The sequence below is a fragment of the Ips typographus genome, linkage group LG1 (genome assembly GCF_016097725.1).
Source record: "Ips typographus isolate SLU linkage group LG1, UJ_Ityp_2.0, whole genome shotgun sequence".
Classification (NCBI taxonomy): Eukaryota; Metazoa; Arthropoda; class Insecta; order Coleoptera; family Curculionidae; genus Ips; species Ips typographus.
Window position 1 is genome coordinate 8,231,455 of NC_138422.1, and position 19,086 is coordinate 8,250,540.

At 32.6% G+C, this 19,086-nt stretch overlaps 1 protein-coding gene across 2 annotated transcripts in view; it reads right to left on the reverse strand.

Annotated features, from left to right (window-relative positions):
- Positions 1–926: 926 nt before the first annotated feature.
- Positions 927–19,086, reverse strand: part of LOC145736600 (uncharacterized) — a 33,376-nt gene continuing 15,216 nt past the window's right edge. For both annotated transcript variants that reach the window (XM_081991038.1, XM_081991042.1), the window contains exons 2-16: positions 15,937–16,271; positions 10,016–10,309; positions 9,526–9,836; positions 6,883–7,023; positions 6,107–6,827; positions 5,908–6,040; positions 5,581–5,846; positions 5,123–5,523; positions 4,501–4,651; positions 4,016–4,443; positions 3,798–3,963; positions 3,327–3,576; positions 3,109–3,264; positions 2,723–2,873; positions 927–2,160 (exon numbers count right to left, since the gene is read on the reverse strand). In XM_081991038.1, the coding sequence (XP_081847164.1) occupies positions 1,921–2,160; positions 2,723–2,873; positions 3,109–3,264; positions 3,327–3,576; positions 3,798–3,963; positions 4,016–4,443; positions 4,501–4,651; positions 5,123–5,523; positions 5,581–5,846; positions 5,908–6,040; positions 6,107–6,827; positions 6,883–7,023; positions 9,526–9,836; positions 10,016–10,309; positions 15,937–16,271 (4,144 nt within the window). In that variant the 3' untranslated portion in view covers positions 927–1,920. The remainder of the gene's footprint in view (positions 2,161–2,722; positions 2,874–3,108; positions 3,265–3,326; positions 3,577–3,797; positions 3,964–4,015; positions 4,444–4,500; positions 4,652–5,122; positions 5,524–5,580; positions 5,847–5,907; positions 6,041–6,106; positions 6,828–6,882; positions 7,024–9,525; positions 9,837–10,015; positions 10,310–15,936; positions 16,272–19,086) is intronic.

Genomic DNA, 19,086 nt, shown 5'->3' on the forward strand with positions numbered 1-19,086 from the left:
ATTTGTATACAGGGTCGTCAAAAAAAAATCATAAACCTGCCACTAAAAAAAATTAAAATTTTTTAAATAGAAACCCACATTTTTTATGACGGAATCATTTTGAGCATTAAAATCTACTATACGTTTCAATTTACTTGCCTATACCTAAATCCAACCCATTTCGTTTTATTTTTCAATATTATTCATATACCAGGTGTCCAAGAGCACCCTGCACATAGGAGATCAACATGGGAAAACGGTTTTGATATTTTTGCGCCTGTACGGTTGATTTGATTGAAAAATCGTAATAATGAAAGTTGTAGTACCTATCACGGACTAGTTTTCTGTATTTTTTTCGGATCTCTAACTTGAGCCCTTTCGTTGTAAAACACGAACAAAAATGAGAAAATTTAAACTTTTGGCCTGCACTGTATAGGCGGTTGTCGGGCAACGGGTAAACAGATCATTGGTGCTGGTACGGTTGCTCGACAACCGCTTATACAGTGCAGGTCTTATACAGTACAAATTTTCGCATTTTGGTTCGTGTTTTACGACGAAAGGGTTCAGGTTACAGATCTGAAAAAATACAGAAAACTAGTCCGTGATAGGTACTACAACTTTCATTAATACGATTTTTCAATAAAATCAACCGTACAGGCGCAAAAAAATCAAAACCGTTTTCCCATGTTACTCTCCTATGTCCAGGGTGCTCTTGGACACCTGGTATATTTTATTCATTCATGTGTTTTTTTTTTTTTTCTTAACAAATTTTTGCTCAGTCGGCAAAGTGAGTATAAGAACGTTTTTTTTAAGAGCTTAGATAAGTCAATGACGTCAAATTTCCATTTTGCTCAGTTCACATGTAAGAGAAAAGGAATCAGGAGGGTCATTGCCACCATAGCCCTGGGACTGGATATTTGTATAATTATTAATAAAACATAGACATATTGACCTTGTGTTCGTTTTTATATTGATTTGCCATAATTTCTCTAATACATTTTGGCACTATTAACGTAATATGGTATTAACAATTGCTGTCCTTGAAGTTCATATGTACAAGATAAATATCATTTAAGAAGAACAGAGAATGCAGAAAATAATCGTAAAGTGGAACATAATTGAAAAAGAAAAAACATATGTTGCCTGTTAGTTAAAATATTCAAAAGAAACGTACCATATATAAAAAAATATTTTGTTTCCTTTTGATTACACAAATAAATCAATCCTTATTATACAGAATATAGTATAACAACTTTAAGTTACTATACTTACTATATCATGAAAAGGTTCATCTTTTGTTACCCATATATTATTCACTTAAAATAAAAATAAAACTTTTAATGACGATTTCTATACAGTAATGGATTAATATACAATATTAGTCTATAACAAATTATTTTTTAAATAACATTTTTTACCATATCACTACAAATTTTGCCGGCCATGTTTGAGTAAATATACTGACCTTGGTTAAGAGATGTACATACTTACAATAGTTAGGATTATTTACAAAGTATTAATTTAAGAAAAGTAAATTATTAGCTGCTTAAGCTTAGAGAGGTAATGCAGGCAATAAAAAGTATAACAAATATATTGTAAAAACTTAATAATAAATTTTAGGTTTTAATATTTATACACAAAACGTATTGAGTATTAAATTGTGTTTTTTTCAAACTGAGATTTATTAAATGTATTACTACTGCTTCTACAAACACAAATAAAAAATAGATGTTTGAAATTTGAAGTACCTATAAAAATACTGTATAAAGCAAAATTGGAGAAAAAAAGGAAAACAGAAAGGTCTCTCACCTCATAAAAATTATTTAGACAAGTAAACATATTTGTGAATTGTGACTAACAAAACTAGTACTAAAAAAAAACCTTGGACAATTATTAACAGTAAAATGGTAAAAAAAATCAGTCATCAGCCCTTTTTCTAGCTCAAAGAATAAAAGGACTGAGGTCGGGGACTTGACTAGGAAAATCAAATCCACTCGGATCAGACACTCTGGGGTGCCTGAACTGGCTCTTAGCATGAAAACTGATAGTCTTGGAGGCAGTCAACCTGCTAAACAAATGACCGCATTGGGCTGTACACACATCATCTCTGATGACGCTTTCTTTGGTCCACTCGTTCAGTAATTGGTTGCAGTCGGTTATTTTTAAAGAAGCGCAAGTACCCTAAACAAAAAAATATTTAAAAAAAATATCTACGCCTAGTATGGTTAATTATTGTTAAAAAACATTTTTAAAGATGTTAGAAATTGCTATGAAGGAAAAAGCTGTCAATAAAAAACAAACATAATTTATGGATCTAAGTGTAATTTATGCAAATTTAATCGACAAATGCAAAAAATTACTACGCAACAGCAATTCGCATAAATCTAGTGCTTCTTCTAGTTATTCAATGATTTTAACTTCGATTACCACTCCTGTATATTAGTCAAATAGTTTAGATTTTTTTCGTAGAATCCGAATTTGCAGTAACAAAGAGGTAAGTTTGGTTGTCCACATAATTTTGAGACAAGGTGGAATATTAAAAATTTTTTTAAAAATATGAACTATAACTTCCGCGGTTTTCTTCTAACACTAAACATAAATACCAAATTGAACTTCTACTTTACAGTAAAAAAAGTAAAGCTTCTCATGGGGTGATCTAAATTCAATCATTGTACTGGATAGTACTTTAAATATTCAAAGGAAAGATTTCTAACAAATTAGATGCATAACCAAAGTTACTCACCCCTCCAAGATTGCAAACGCAACTGGTGCAAGGAGAAGGCAGCACGCTTTCTCCAATTTGTACCCGTTTGCCGGCAATATCGCAGCCTTGCCCTGGTGCATTTTCTCTCCAAGGATTGAAGTTAATGGACGGATGATCCCTACAAGGGACTCTAAATCCCCAAGAATAGTGTTTATTGTATCAATCAAGAATAAAATACCGTACACTAGACAAAGAGGCATTGCTTGTGCTCAAGTGGAAGACAACAAATCAGACACATAATCTGTCTAAATTTTTGTCTCCTCAGATTTTTATTTGCATATAAGGTAGTATTGCATTGCTTCTCTGTCTGTAATATTCTACAGCTGGTTTAATTTTTTTACACTTGTATATAACACACAACTCACCTAGGATTAAGGAAATTTGACGGCAACTCGAACGCAGCCCTCTGCATATCGCTGTTACCATCAATATTATCACAGATAGTTTTGGCTAAAGTTATTTTCCTAATTTCCGCTAATTGAGCTTCGGTAAATCCCACTATAGGATTCTTCGTTTCATACCTAATTGAGTAAATCAACCGGTTACAAAATCAGTAAGGTAAAATTGACCGATATAAACTCACCAGAACCTATCACATTTTCTTAAATGTCTAAATTGTATGGCTATGATACATCCAAAAGTGGGACCTACAAGGCCTCCTTGGAGGGGACGCTCGCTCATTCCTCCAGGAAATAGGTCGATATCGTCCACCGTAGCATAGATCGATTTCAGCCTTTGGATTGTATCGGGAGGAATTTCTCTAGATAAGTCTTCCCACGTCGTTGCACGTTTTAGGTTGCATAATGCTCTGTAGTTGTTGTAGGATGGAACACCTGTGTAAGAGATTGTATTGATTCCATCGAAATACACAAGAAGTTGGCTAGCAGTTGATGAATTTACGTCAAAAGAACTTTCCAAAAATCGAATAGTCCGAGCGTTTGTTATTCAGGTGTTTCGTTTACCTGAAGAAATTACTTTTCCACACTTTATATCATCATGCACTGTATAGCATTCTTTGATATACCTACTATCTATAATAAATATAGATACTTACCATGGTCTCTAGCCCTTTGAACGTTCAAAGCAATCAAATCAATCCCCGAAAACGGAATTTTCCTATCTTCAAACAAATGATTGGTCACTTCTCCTGTAATAAACTGATCCAAGCTTTCCATGGGTGTGGATACCATCCCGCGAGCAATATCATCAATCAATCCTGGCTGTAACAACTAGTTTAATACCGAATCTTCAAAAAACGACACTCAAACTGACCTTCATCATTATATCGGTTTGGAAGAAAAAGTCTCGTAACAAAATTGGCGGGTCCACTATATTATAGTTACTATCCAATCTAGGAATGTGAGGCCTTAATAGCGAGTGACCTATTCTAAATGCTGCAGTAGCAAATTCCGTAAACGCGGAAGGATTGCAATTAGGATTGTATTCAGTGTAGTGCCCTTGAGGAAGCAGCTTGAGCCCGTACAAGCTCATAGCATTCCATCCCAAGATTCTCGGCAGAAATTCATTGTAAACTATGTGTTGAAAATTAGCAATCACAATTTTTCTAGACTCCTCGAACAGTTTATTGTGATTCCAGTGAGGATTAATCTCGTACAAAGCATCTCTAACTCGGTTGTGCTCTCTCATGTAGACGGTGTGAATCATAGTAAGGCCTGGTTGTTCTGATGCCCTACCATCTCCTGGAATCAAATTAGAATTAGTGTTTTTGTTACATTGGAGGGTTAATTAAGACTTGCCTGCAATGAAACAGAAACCAGATGCAGACTTGCACTCAGGGTGTGATTGAGTTTGTGGTAGAAGGCCTTTTGTACTTGGTAGGTGAGTCCAATTCATTTTTCCGTGATCTCCAATTAGCTTTCTGAGCACACAAGGATTTTCTCCATATATCTAACAAAAAATGGTTTGAATTGAAATAAAAATAAATCGTCAAATTAATATCCATTATTTGCATGACAGAATCTTTACAACTATTCAGGCAAAAATATAAAATCGGCTATAGGAATAATCATGTTACGGATAGAAAAGCATAGCTAACTTATGCTCAATAAGACACTAAACAAAACATCTGAGTAGGAAATATTTTCGCTGCGTTAAGATCACATGCAGCAAGGCAAATTTAAGACAAAAAAAAAATAGGACCACATCAAGGACGATGGACGGATAACATCAAATATAATATAGTTCTTCCATATGGTAAGCTCTCATCGAAAACTATCTTCAAAATTGAACTAAACTACAAAGTTGTCTTCTACTAACTAAAAATTAAAAGTGTTGCAAGCAATGTTTTATAATGCTACTTTTCACCATTAACTGTTTTTTCATATCATAATTCTATTAAAAATACCAAAAGATTCTTACCATAGATCCATCCACAAAAGCAGTATTTTGATTAATCTGCTCTCTAGGTCCTAAATGCAACTGTCCTGGCAGTGATCTCATCGAAGGAAAACACATATTCTGTCCAGTTGTTACATTAAAATTTGGATAGTAGTGATCCCCTTTTGGAATAGGAATAGGATTACATTCCGGATGAACGGTTCTAGGGCTGTCGCAGGACCTGCAGCTGGGTATCGACTCGTGGTGCCCTTTATGGATTGGCGTCATCGTTACATCGTGATCCAATAGTTGAGCAAACTGCATTAGCATCAACGTGTAACGTTTGTGTAGGTTGCTTATGTCCGGATGAACTGTTCTGGATACTATTCTCGGATTAGGTAGAGTTGCTCCAGTCACACCGGTGATTTTTGGTTTTGAGATACCTAGATAAGTACAATTTAATTTAGTTTTATTTTTGACTACTGGATATTAAAACATACCATCTTCATAAGCACTTGGTAGTAGTCGGTTGAATGTGGTAAGGCTTTTTCCCCACTGTGGTTTTTTGAGATTATTACAGTGACCAGAAAGAGTTCTATACGGACTGTTGGGGTCGCAAGGACCATCTTCAGCGCAATCCTCATCTTCGTCATGAAACACCTCAGAAGGAATTAACGACGATATATCTACATTTTGCAGGTCGGTTATATCATCTGTAGTATGGAAGGAGATGGTAACTCCAGTTTGACGTCTTCGTCTTCGGCGTCTAGTAAATTTATTCAATAATTGGGATTACAACACAAGTAGCTTTATTTTAGATGTCTTACGATAGAGAGTTGAGGATTTCGTTTGATGCAAACTCCAGTAGTAAAGAGGTGTTAGCCAGTTTGAGCGCTTGTTTGTTAGGTTTACTGAATGAAGCTGCTATTCCATGAGGAGATTTTGGATCAATACCACCAACTATAAATATGCATCAAAATTGGTATCAACACGTTATACAACAAATAGTATCAAACCAAATCTTACCAGTATTCCATACATGAAATTCCATTTTTCTCCTTTCCAACAGTTTCTGTTCCGCTTTAGCCAAAGCATCCATCAGTAACTCCTCGCTGATTTCAGTTTTATGGTCCATTTCCACCCATTCAGCCAGTTGAGGTAAACTAAACTGCTCGCATGGGATTCTCTCGTTCAAAAAATGGTCTTCGACCACAAAAGCCTTAGGTTGAAGTTTTCCCAGATCATCCGTATTCACACATAACAGTCCTGCTACGGTAATCTTTTTGATTTCCTTCAACTGCGATGTGGTTAAAGAACTTGGTGGCAAATCGTTTTCGTACCAGAACCTGTCACTTTTCTTCAGCAGTATGAATTGCTCTTTTATTAAACAGTTCAATGTGGGACCAACTATGGCTCCTGGTAATGGAGACTCTAGTAAAACTCCAGGCAGTAAATCAATGTCTTCGGTGCTGTTGTACAAATATTTTAAAGCCTTGATATACTCAGGTTTGATGTTGTACGTCTTCAAGTCTTCAAACTTAAGCGATTTGGGAAATGTTACATTTTGACAGAATTGGAGCATTTTAATATAACTGGGTACACCGTGATCCCTGCCCATATGAACAAATAAAGCGGATGTTTCCCAACCAGGTCGTAAGGGCACTGAAATATGCATGCTAGGCGTTTGAGCTGATGTAGAAATAAGAATGTCGACCATATCTGCAAAGCTGTCCGCAGTTTTGGTAAGCTGTACAAGAGTAGAAACATTAAAGAAGAATAATCATTTTTAAGTAAAAACTTACTAAATTGCTTGGGAGCATTGAGAGTAAAGCAGGCAAGGCAGTGGTGGCCACTTCATTGTAGACACCAGCCCTTCTGGAACTAGAATATTTGGAGAATCGTCCATGTGGCTTTAGGTTCAGTTCAGAGTTGAGGATAGATTCCTATAATTTAATATTATAAAAATAGTGTCACGTGAGTTTTAAAGATGTCATTTTATAGTTTGTTTTTAGTTTTATTAGTGTTAACACTTTATGGAGCAAACAGAGCGAATGTGACCTCTTGCCAAAATCATAATTATCGGTTCTACAATGGTTCTGCTTATTCCAAAAAGTCCAAACTTCGAAAAGCATCAAAATGAATGGGACGTTTTCATTTGTTGAGAAGAAGCAAAATAAATTTGTATTGTTAGCTTATTTGTTTCTACCCTTAATTAATTTGCGAATATAGACCAATTTGGAACACACACAAATCTTTTTCCTGCTTATAACCGGATCTCTAACAAGCTTTAAAGGGTCATTAATTTAAAATTATTCCTAATCGTCATTTTTAATTAAATCAATCGCACATATGCAAAACTGTTAATTAAAACCGTTATAAAATAGATTTTTTAAGTAATTATTGGTACACTTTTTGATACTGCCTATATTGAATTGAATACAGGATGACCCAAAGTTAAAAGCGTGCTGTCTGTCTATGTTTAGAATGATTGTGGTGACTTTTAAAATCATCGTTTTCCACAAAAGCAGTGATAAAAACAGTAATCACTTTTTGTCATTTCCTGGGGCTTGATGTCTTTAAAACTTTCTCTAGTTAATTACGAAAATTAAAATAATTGGCGTAGAAGCTGAAGGCAAAATAAACCTCAATTTCAAAACGTGTGTAGAAGTTTGGACGTATAGCAAAAATCAAAGTAAAATGAGATGACGTAACAATGTTAAAACCCGAAAAATAAAGCAGCAAACGTCTGATTCAATTACATTGTTACGTCATCCCATTTTACTCTTATTGTAGCATATATTTCAAATAGTTCATAAATCATTAAAAAAAATTAACTAACCTAACTTACTATTTTTGAATCGTAAATTTTTACAGTTGGTACTGTCAGATCCACCTTAAAGTCAAAGTAATACATGTTAGATATTAAAAAAACCTCTTAACTTTTTAGAAAAATGAAAATATATAATGTCTATAAATGTGTGTTTTGTAAGTTATTTAGTTCTGGTCAATAGTTATTTTTAAAAAGAAAAAATGCACTTACATCAAAAACTGACACACAACAGGTAGACATCCTACAATGTGGCCAGCTTAATATTTTCAAAAATAATCACACACAAAACAGAAACAAACATAAAATTGACACTGCCCCTTACATTAAAGAAGGGTGCTAAAAACTGTACAACCTTTTATTAAGTCTTTAAAGTGTTGCTCAAAAAGACTCAACAATTTTAGAAATTTTAGATTTTACTTGATTTTTGACAGTACAACATGAATTTATTTTATTTATTATTTATAATCTTATATAATTTATTATTTTATGTCACTAAATTGAAGGTGTGTTATTGGAAATAATCAAGCTGTTAGAGTTAATTTCTTTTATTAATATAGTTAATTTCGAAAATAGAGGTAATATACATGTTTTAAATTTTGGTTCAAATTACCAATTAGCTTAACTGTTAAAGAATAATAATAAAACCATAAATCAAGTTAATTAACGGTTGGAAACTAGAAAAATGATAAATAGTCTTAATTAGACGTTGGACCTATGAATATAAACATAATGGGAACATAGGAGCCAAATGTCGATGAATAAGACATAAATGTTCATTTCTTTTCCTACCATGAAAGTTAACAAATAATATGAAATTTAAAAAAGTGAAACTTTAAAAGGAAAGTTTGGATTGAGAACCTAATTAAGCATGATTTGTAGCGCAGAGACAGACTAGAAAAGGCTTATTATTATGTTAGGAAAGTTATACCTATATTGACAACTTAAAATTCCCATGACTTGATAAGAACGTTACTGAAAAATAGTTCTGATTTATATTACGATACAAATGTTTTATACATATAAGAACTTTGATAATTAACAATTTTGTTAGCGACAATTATTAATAGTTGAGCTTAGGGATTTTAATATTCGTTTACACGAGAGTCTAATATAGACTTTGATGAACTGAATCCTGATTAAATAGGGATCTTCACTGGATGATTGAGACTCTATGGATCAAGATATTTCTTAGATATTCCTTTTCAAGATAAAGACTTGTCGTACATTCATTTTAACTTAACAATTTTTTGTAAAGCTTTATTTAACGTTGATTTGAAAAAAGTATCACACTTAAAATAATACTTTTATCAAGAAGATAATTGAAATTTTGAATTACAAAATTGCAATTTCTTGCAAAGTTTTAAAATTATACATGAAAACTTAGTTATAAAGAAAGAGATCTAAGGCTCCCTTCAAATATAGTAAACATTTATGTAATGTATGCTGTACATTTATGTACAGACTGACACGTATGATGTTTTCTCCATTTTTGTCAGCAGTATTGATTTTCAATAGTTTCTCTCTCCTTATCATTCAGTTCATAAGAACCATTTTGAAATGTCCATAACTGTATACACGGTTATTCAGCTATTTGAAGGTGTTTTTTTACACTTACCTGTCCAAGAACAATCGGCAAAAATTCGTTGTAAGTTATGTGCTGAATTTCAGCGATAACAATTCGTCTAGACTCCAAAAACAAGGTGTCATCGTCCCAGTGTTTATTGAGGGCGGCCAAACTAATTGCAATCCTATTGTGTTCTTTCAGTATAGCTGAATATAAAGCGTTCGATTGACACGAGGCACATTCCGAAAGATTGACCAGACCATTGTCGTAAGTCCTCAATGTCGCCGATTGGGCGGCGGTATTACCATAGATCGCGGAACCATCCAGGAACGAGGAAGCAAGATTCATTTGATTGCGATATTCTGCAGGAAAAAGTATTGTTATTCCGACTATTGTCGTGCTAAAATCTCCCGGATCTTTAAATGTGATTTCATGTAAGAACAATAACCATGTTTACCAAGGTAAACTGGCGTTATTAAGCTTGATACATAAATCCTTTTTTGGCCTTGTGACAGTTTCTCGCACGCACATCAAAACTTACTAAAAATGCACTGGTCAACGTCCATTGAGGGTAGCGTCCTCATATATTCTTTGCATTGACCGCCACCAAGTCGGCTGTAGCACTCTTGATGAGCTGGAGAACTATCCGAGCAGCAGTCAAGGTTTTTTAAGTTGCCTGTCATAGCCAAGTCGTGGAGTATAAGTTCACTCCAAGCCCCCAAAAGGGCGGTAACTGATTCATGGGGTTGCGGTGGTATGGACTGAAGAGTGGATGCCACCTGTAAAGGGTTAGGAAGAGGTTGGGACGTTGTCGTAAGCCTTGGGGTTGCTGTGCCTGTAATACAAAATTGTATGTATTAGACGTTTTGCATGCAACCAGAGAGAATCAGATCACAGATTGATTAGAGCGGTACTTTTTAGTGCACTCAATAATAACACGGTTGCATAAAAATTACTGTTATTGCAATAATCATCACGAGTTGTAGCGATCTTTTCGCTTCATGACTTCAACGTCCTTAGCCCGATAAAAGCATGTGACGAAAGAGAAAGTGACTCACGTGCCCTACAATCTTCATTTTTCTTTACCAATGTTGTCACGTGCATATGATGCACCGGTAATCGCCACTAAATTACAACAGTCTATAGAGTGTCGTTTCTAGAGCTCAACCATATGGTGAGTAATCAGACAAGTCGATAAAAATAAGCCCATTTCTAGTTGAAAAAAACGTTGTCTTAAATTGAGAAATCCTGGTAAAAATACTAATAGTTTACGATTAAAAAATTGTTTTTATTATATTCTATTTGGATTATTTGACAATATAATTCAAGATTACTTTTATTAAAGTGACTTTTTTCTTCTACTATTGTAATCACCCACAACTCTTTGCAAAAATGTACACTAAACTGAAACAAATTTTAACTGAATTGTTGTCCATCAGGTTTAAATTTAGATTTTAATTAATTATTTTTAATTGCAACAGAAATTTATAACACATAGTCAGCGAAATTTTTATAGCACATTTCGTTTTTAAGATACGTGGAAATTAAGAAATATCACTTTTGATGAACCCCGGTTCTTAGATATCTTTAAACTTTTTGAAGAAGATAAAACGGGTTATCATAGATATTTCCGTAAAATTCAGTAGTGCAGTCAGTGTTTTTCTAAAATCAAAAATGTATATTTGTATACAGTGATTTGAACTGACAACCTAAGAATTTAGGCTTTTGGAATATGTTCTTTTGAGTTTGAATATACTTTTTCACATGATTTTTTTTTGTCATCAAATTTAAAATAATAATCTTATTAGTTATTTGTAGTTTTATTAAGTAAAACAAATAAAAAATTAATAGTTACAGTTATTTCAAAAAGGAGTAATCAACCACCACTGAAATAAAAATATAAGAATATGTTAATAATAAGATTAAATTTTAATTATTTTGAGATTACAATAATTGAAAATGTGAGTTTTGTTTCATATATTTTCATCTACAGATAAGGTGATATCTACAAATAAGCGTCAAGACCAAAGAAAATGTTTGAAAATTACAAATTTCTACATGATTTAAAAAAAAATTAATATAGGTTTAATTAAACAATCTGAAATGCAGGAGTTCAAAATCTTGGAAAATCTTAAGAATCCTAAACATCAGATTTCTTCAAAAGTTGAAGGCACAAACAAAAAAGGAGTTTATAAGAAAACTACTGATAAAAAAAGGAAATTAGGAATCATGTAGTAAAAAGGACTGTTGATGTAAAATCGTTCATTTAACTGATCGAAAATCAATAGAAAAATCACTGATCACAAAACTTAAATAAAAAGCATTTGGATTGGAACTCAATTGTACATTGAAGAAGATCTGGAAGAGACAAACAAAACTTTCGTCACTAAAACAACCTAAAAAACCAACTGCAAGCAATACTATTGAAGGCCTTGAAGATTACATTTTTTCAGCAAGCTGGAAAAGTAAGTACGTAAGTAAAAGCTTTAGATGCAGACTAAGTTGTTGGAGATGTTGACTCTCAATCTGGAAAATTGAAATGTACTTAGCAGCCTAATAATAATGAGGCAAAAGAGAAACAGCTAGCATTGGAACCAGTTAAAAAATAAAAAACTTTGGATGAAAAATGAAGCAAAAGCACAGATTTTTTCCAAAGTTGTGCCAAAATTAATGTTGTAGAAGACATACACTGAAAGATGCTAAAAAGAAAACAAGGACTATGTTCTAAAGAAGCAATAGAACATTCTGCTCACAGTGTAGAAAATATTATAATACAATAAATTTCGTACAATATATTATTTAAAAAAATGTATTCACTGCAGTTGTTGCTCTGTAAAATGGATATGGAATGAAAAGTAAATAAACAGGAAGACAATTACAATAATTAAATGAACATGAATGAGGACGTTACATGCGGGTATTATTATTACATAAGGTCTGCTTTTAATAGTATCCTCCGGGTGTTATGGACGCTATTATCTATATGGTTTCTAAGTTATTATATACCAGTAATACATAGGTGAAACATAAAATTAGTTAAACTTTTTCATTGTAAAGAAACACAACAAAAAATAGGAGAAGTGCATTAAATTCAACTGAACTTTGAAACCCTCTGACGGCGAAATGGTTAATCACACAAACCCGGGAGTTGCTATGTTTAGAAAACCCATTTTATTATATCGATAGAGATAGGCTATCTATAGCAATAAAAAAACTAGATACAAGTACTACAAATAAGGGGACTATTGACGTTTGGACGACTTGGTGCACCGAATTGTGGAGCAAAACTTTGACGTTCTCTAGCCGCCAAACCGTTCAACCAATCAGTGAAGGGAGTATACTTTTGGAAAGTTTATTTCATTGGCTATCCACAAAAGTAAAAAAAGTGTACACAAAGTGTCCCAAATGAGGGAGATATTCAGTATTCAAGGAAAGGATGCACCAAAGAACTGAGGAGATATTAGTTAACTTTGATGTCCTCTATCGCCCAAACCATTCAATCAATCAATGAAAGAGGCATACTTTTGGAAATCCCATTTCATCAGCTGTCCATAGACGTAAAAAAGTTGAGTCTAAACATGCATCTAATAAAGAAATTAGGGTCGTTTAAATGGGATGATGATTCTTAATTCAAAGATTGAACCACTGTTGTACAACTGGGCCTTAAGTTATTGCCATTTGCTATGTCACGTTATTTTTTATATCGTTCTGTATGTTACTAGTCATTGTAATTAAAACACCATTGCCATATTATTATTTTAATTAATGTAATTTTATGATAATAGAATTAAATGTTAACAATATAATTTTTCAGAATTTTAAGACAGTACTTTTTGCACCTTCTAATAATAATTCTATTATAAAACCATCTAAGTCTGAAATGGTCATTATGAAGTCATCAAATTGGAAAATCGCTCTCAAAGGATTTGTTGACACGAAAATCTGTTTCAGTCAACCGAGATTGAGGCCAGCCAAACAATAGGTCGACCGTGCATTCCATTATTGATGGGCAATAGATTGTCGAATAATTATTGTTATAGGTCGTGTAACCTTTGCAATTAGAGTAAGATTTATCACGTGTAAATTACCAGCCAGATGGGATTTAATAGAGATTTCCAATTCAAGGTGATCGTCTACGATGGGCGGATGTATTATTTATGTGGATAGTGATACTAGAAACAGGATTTTAATTTTATGTTGACTTGGATTTAGTGTCATATTTAACAATCTCAACCTTTACATCATGATATACATTCCTGATCCGCCTTGAATTTTTTTTGGTTCATCTAAATCTGCTGCTCCTTTTATCTATCGAAATAATTAAAAATAAAAATCAGAGGTGGTAACTAAAATATGAAGGATCAAAATTAGGGTGATTCACGAATTTGCAAAAATAATTTGTCGAAACAATAAATTTTAAAATTATACGCAGGAATCTCATGATAAGAAGAGAGAACTGTTGCATATTAATGCTCTAGACAAAAATAAAGATTAACTTTGTAAGTGACGTCATTTAACAGTTGGTAACGTGACCAACTGTCAAATGACGTAACATCCGTTTTGACGAAAATAAATGAGAAACTCGTCTGAACAAATTTATTTCGAGTAAAATTTTAACTGAAATTACCTTAAAATGGTAGTTTGTACAGAAAATATTGTCGCATAAATTAATAATTTTGAAAATGACAAATATAATCGCAAATTATTGTAACTTGGCTCAGCACACCATGTAGAAAACATAAACCGAGCCAAGTTCAATCATATTAACTATTGACTTGTTGAAGTATTTCTATACAACATCGTCTTAATTGTCTTCAATCGTTTATGCATTTTCAAAACATTTCATATTTATTGTTATTGGCTAATGTGGCATAAACTTGAAATGAACAGACATAAATTGACTATAGAGTTAAATAATATCTAATCAATGAACGTCTTTTGGTCAAATTTAACTATTTAAAGTTGTTCAAAGGAACGAACAAACCAGTACAAAATTTTTACCACTTATCTTGAAACGCCAATTATTGGTAGAAGCAAAATTTGAAAATAAAAGTCCACAAAAAGCTGAAAATTGTCACTGTCACATAACGTGAAGAAGGTTGTAATGTATATTGTTATTAAATTCCTGATCATATTTATAATATTATAACAAAAACCGAAAATGAATGAACACAGCACAGAAGGTTCCACCCATGTTTATATTGACATAAAATATAGAATAATATTTCAAATAAAAAATTTATCTCTAACAATTCGTGCTTACGAGTGTTTGTAAATGCTGTGCTTTTCGACTTCTTATAGAGGTTATTACACCATCGTACATCGTACATATTTACTTATTTTTTTTCATGAGGATATTGTATAAATGTTTGAAAATAAAATGTTGTTTATTCATTGGGAGTAGGTATAAGTATAGTCTTTAAAATGACATTTGAAGACATTAAACTTTAAATAACACACAATAGACAAATAGACGAACAGGTCAACCATCCGATTGGAATCTTCAAATCCTGGTCGCAAGGTCAACATCAATCAAATATACAATGTGACTACTCTTCACAGGCAATTATCTTAATCTTTAATTATAACCACCCTACGCTTAACATAATCTTCAAGTTAAAATCTGAGAAACGAGAAAAAACCTAATTACCTTCAGGATATTGCGGATCTAATAATATATCACAAAAATGGATATCCTCTTTCATTTACTTTTCATACTTCCTGAACTTTACAATTTAAGTTGCTTTGCCAGTAATTAATCTGTCAAGTTGTGATGATGTTAGAATAGTCTATTCTAGAAACATCAATCATAAAGATGATTTGTCTTTTTGTGTTCAGTTTAAATGGTCTAATCACCCACTGAGCACGACACGTAACAGGCTCAGTATATCAAGCTTTTGCCCATGAACCATAAAATTGTTTATAAAGAAAGCAAAAAACACATATTTGTTCAAAAAAATATCTGCTGAACTAGGTAATAGTTATTTACATTACTAGTGTGGTATGAGCATTTTATAGTCACTAACTTTGAGTTACGTAATGATTGTTTATTTGTACTCTTAGGGTGCTTAAGAGCCTTAGGGTGCCTATTATTATCGCACTAGTGACTGTAAAATCCCTCCTTACGTAACTCAAAGAAAGCTATGTAATGGATCATTACCATGCTAGTAGTAGATAAAGACAATAATCACTCTTCGTGATGAATATAACCTTTACTGTCACATCCAGTTAGCCTTCCCATATATTTATGGTATACCACCGCCTCCTATACTAGAAAGCTTAAAATGTCACTTTACTGCCTATTTTCGGTACTGGTAATAAAATATACTACTTTTTCTAGTTTTGTAAGATTTTTAACTTACTACTATAGTAATGTGTGTGAAAAAGCAAAAATTTTTTTGCATCCGGAGCAAAACCTTCTTAAAAGCATCATAACAACATTCTGTAGCAGAAAAAACTTACCGTCAGCATATTCGGGATCCAACAATCGCAAAAATGGTGATCCTCTAGTACCCCAAGTTGGATGTCTAACGTTGTTGCATTCTCCGCTGGGCGTTCTAAACTTGTTGGGCGGACAAGGCACGGAATCCTGTTCGTGTTGGCATTCTTTCAATATGGGCGGCTGTCCGGCTTCGGCCCTAAGGGCCAGTCGTACTTTAGGGCGGATATCTTCCGGAAGTGGCTTTAAGTACACGGCCAAATGCTGTTGTTCTTTAATTAGAGTCGAATGGCCACCCGTCAGGCTGATTATGGAGAGGATCGATATCACCCAGAGTGTAGTACCCATGAGGCGGAACCTGAAATACAAATTAGTTTATTAGATTATTTAGAATTTAGAGGAAGAACCTAGACTAGTCATCTGATTTTAGTATGTCAACCACTAATACCAAAATTTCATAAAACAACTTTTATACAAAAATATTGCATATGTATTGCAAATGAGGGCAAACAATTTGAACATCACATAGCCCGTTCCAAACATGCTTTTTTAAATTTGCGAGCCTTTTGTTGCTAATCTGCTGATAATTTTATAACTTAGTTGACTTGATTATTTTTCTTAAATGTAGAGTGCTTAATCCCCTAAGACCCCAAATTGTAAATTTGAAAATAACAGACTTTAAATTCCTGCAGATTATCAGGAGAAAAATGTAGGTTCAATAAGTTTTGTTGTGAATGAAATCGAAGATCAGTAAATGATCAGAATGATCAGTAAATAACCTCATTTCTTACTGACCATACCAAATTTTGTAGTCTTTTATCAGGTTATTAGATAGGAAATTTAATGAGAATTCCAAAAAGTTACTTAAGACTGTCATGCTCCCACTCCAAGTTTGACAATCAATTTTGTCCCTGACTCAAACTGTGCTCAAAAAAAATTTTGTGTGATTTCAAATTTTTTTATTTTAAAAAATGTTTCTGAGATATGACAATCATTTTGACAATTTTCAGTAAATTACTAGTAAAATGCAAATTACCAATTAGAAATAAGGTCAGCAGTTAGTTATTATAGTAAAAACATTTAGTACGCAAAAAAATCGCTATTTTTACGGTAAATAAGCTGCCCGGATGTAGACAAATCAAGTAATATCTGAGAATGTAATTTCTGACGGATATTTCATGGACGCTTTATAATAATAACCTATCCTTATATGCATTGTATAAGAATGTAGCAAAACCAAACCCTAAAATACCTTTCCTAGTTAAATCTCAGTTAGCATAATATTTCATCATATTATACAAATTACGTTTAAAGTAAAAGAGAAATAAACTGGTTTTTTATATTTGTAGTCCACAAAGACCATCCACAAAAGGTCTTCTTTGCGAGAATAAAATATTAATAAAAGTTGTTATAATAATTAAATTGTTTTATTAAGTAATAAACTAAAACTACTACTTACTAAGTTAACTAAGTTTTGAGTCATACTAAATTTTATGTACATATAATTAATGTTAAAATACCAACTGTATTCATTGTTAGGCTAAGGTTAGGTTAGGTTATATTATGTAGTTTTTTTTGTTTTTAGTCACAAGATGTAGTTTTTAGGCATTTATATATTTTACATTTAATTACTTTCAGGGGTGTTTGTAAAGTCATCAATAAAATAAAAATAAATAAATTAAAAACGTCAAGAAATAATTTAGAAGTGCTGTAAATTGTATGAACATTTGGGTGAACAATTGTATATCAGAAGTTTAAACAAACCTAATATATTTTTTTTGAAATTTGTAAATCTAGACAGGTTGGTATCAAATTGCCATATTTTGGTTTTTGCGATATTGCCGGATAATTAATTAATTTAATACGTCTCATCTATTTTGCACGATTTTTGCAGCAAAACAACAGTCTAAATAATAATTCAATTTTCAGATTCTAAAGTTTTGCTAAAGTTGTTTATAATGTTTTTTTTTAGAGTCCATATTCGAACTCCCACGACAGTACAGTGTATCTCATTTAAGTTGCAGACAACCTTGTTTTTGTTGGTTCAAGGTATATCCATAAAGATAACCTAGTATTTTAATATCCCAAACTGTTTTGATCGTGCTTTTTTGACTTTACTTTAGTCCTAAACGAGAAATTACAATTATCATAGATATTTGTTGAAATTTGTTTTTTTTTTTTGTGCAAAATATACTTACTTCCTCTGCCATAGTAATTACCAACTTATTCGTTTTCTAAGCTGTTCGGAATATATCAAATATATCTGTAGGCGTAAAAAAAAATCAGATATATTTAACGGCGCATAAATTTTCGATAAAAGATTTTTATGGCAAATAGCGGCAAAAATGTCGAAAGACTCTTGTCCGAGTAATCACGTATGGCTGGTTATACAATTTACTTTTGTATATAATAATAAATAGGAATTTTGAAACGTTTGACCTCAAAAACAAGGAAATAAATCTTAAAAGAAAAAAAATGAAAGTCATCATCTCGTGTCGCTTATAATAACCATATTCCATTTCTGATCACTGAAAATGCTAATCAGAGGACAATGCTCGACTATATCTGCGGATGAGTCTATAGATCTTTCACCTTCTTTAGAATAGTTTCCTTTCCTTTGGTGTAATTTACAGCGGCTGCCGGCAGTTTGTTTTTATCTCTCGGAAAGAGATAGTTGCATAATGATCAGTAAGCATACACACAAATCTAAACTGGTCAGAGGAAAAGCTATATAAACTGTTGTTCAACATTCTTTGCTAGTGTACATCCTAACGGAGCATCAAACGAAAGTGCAGTGAAAGTGCATTATTTTTTTTTCTATGTCGTCAATATGGGTGGACAAATTGCACCTAGAACTTCTGCATATAGTTTGCTAGGTGTGACACTTATATATTGGCTGAATTGATTATAAAAATTGCACCGGTTAATGTAAAAAAAAACACCGGATATGAATTAAGAGAAAGCATATACGCACTCAAAGATCAAATGTTATTACATTATGGAAGCATTTATAGTATGTACGTTTACTTTTTTTATGAATTTTAAGTAGGAAAGAGTTTAAAGTTAATCATCAATCTCTCATTGAAGTTTTTTAGTTAGTTGCAATAGATTTCTTGTTTTAGCACAGGAACCTTGACATACGAATTTGCTGAAAGTGACTAAAGATAAGAACC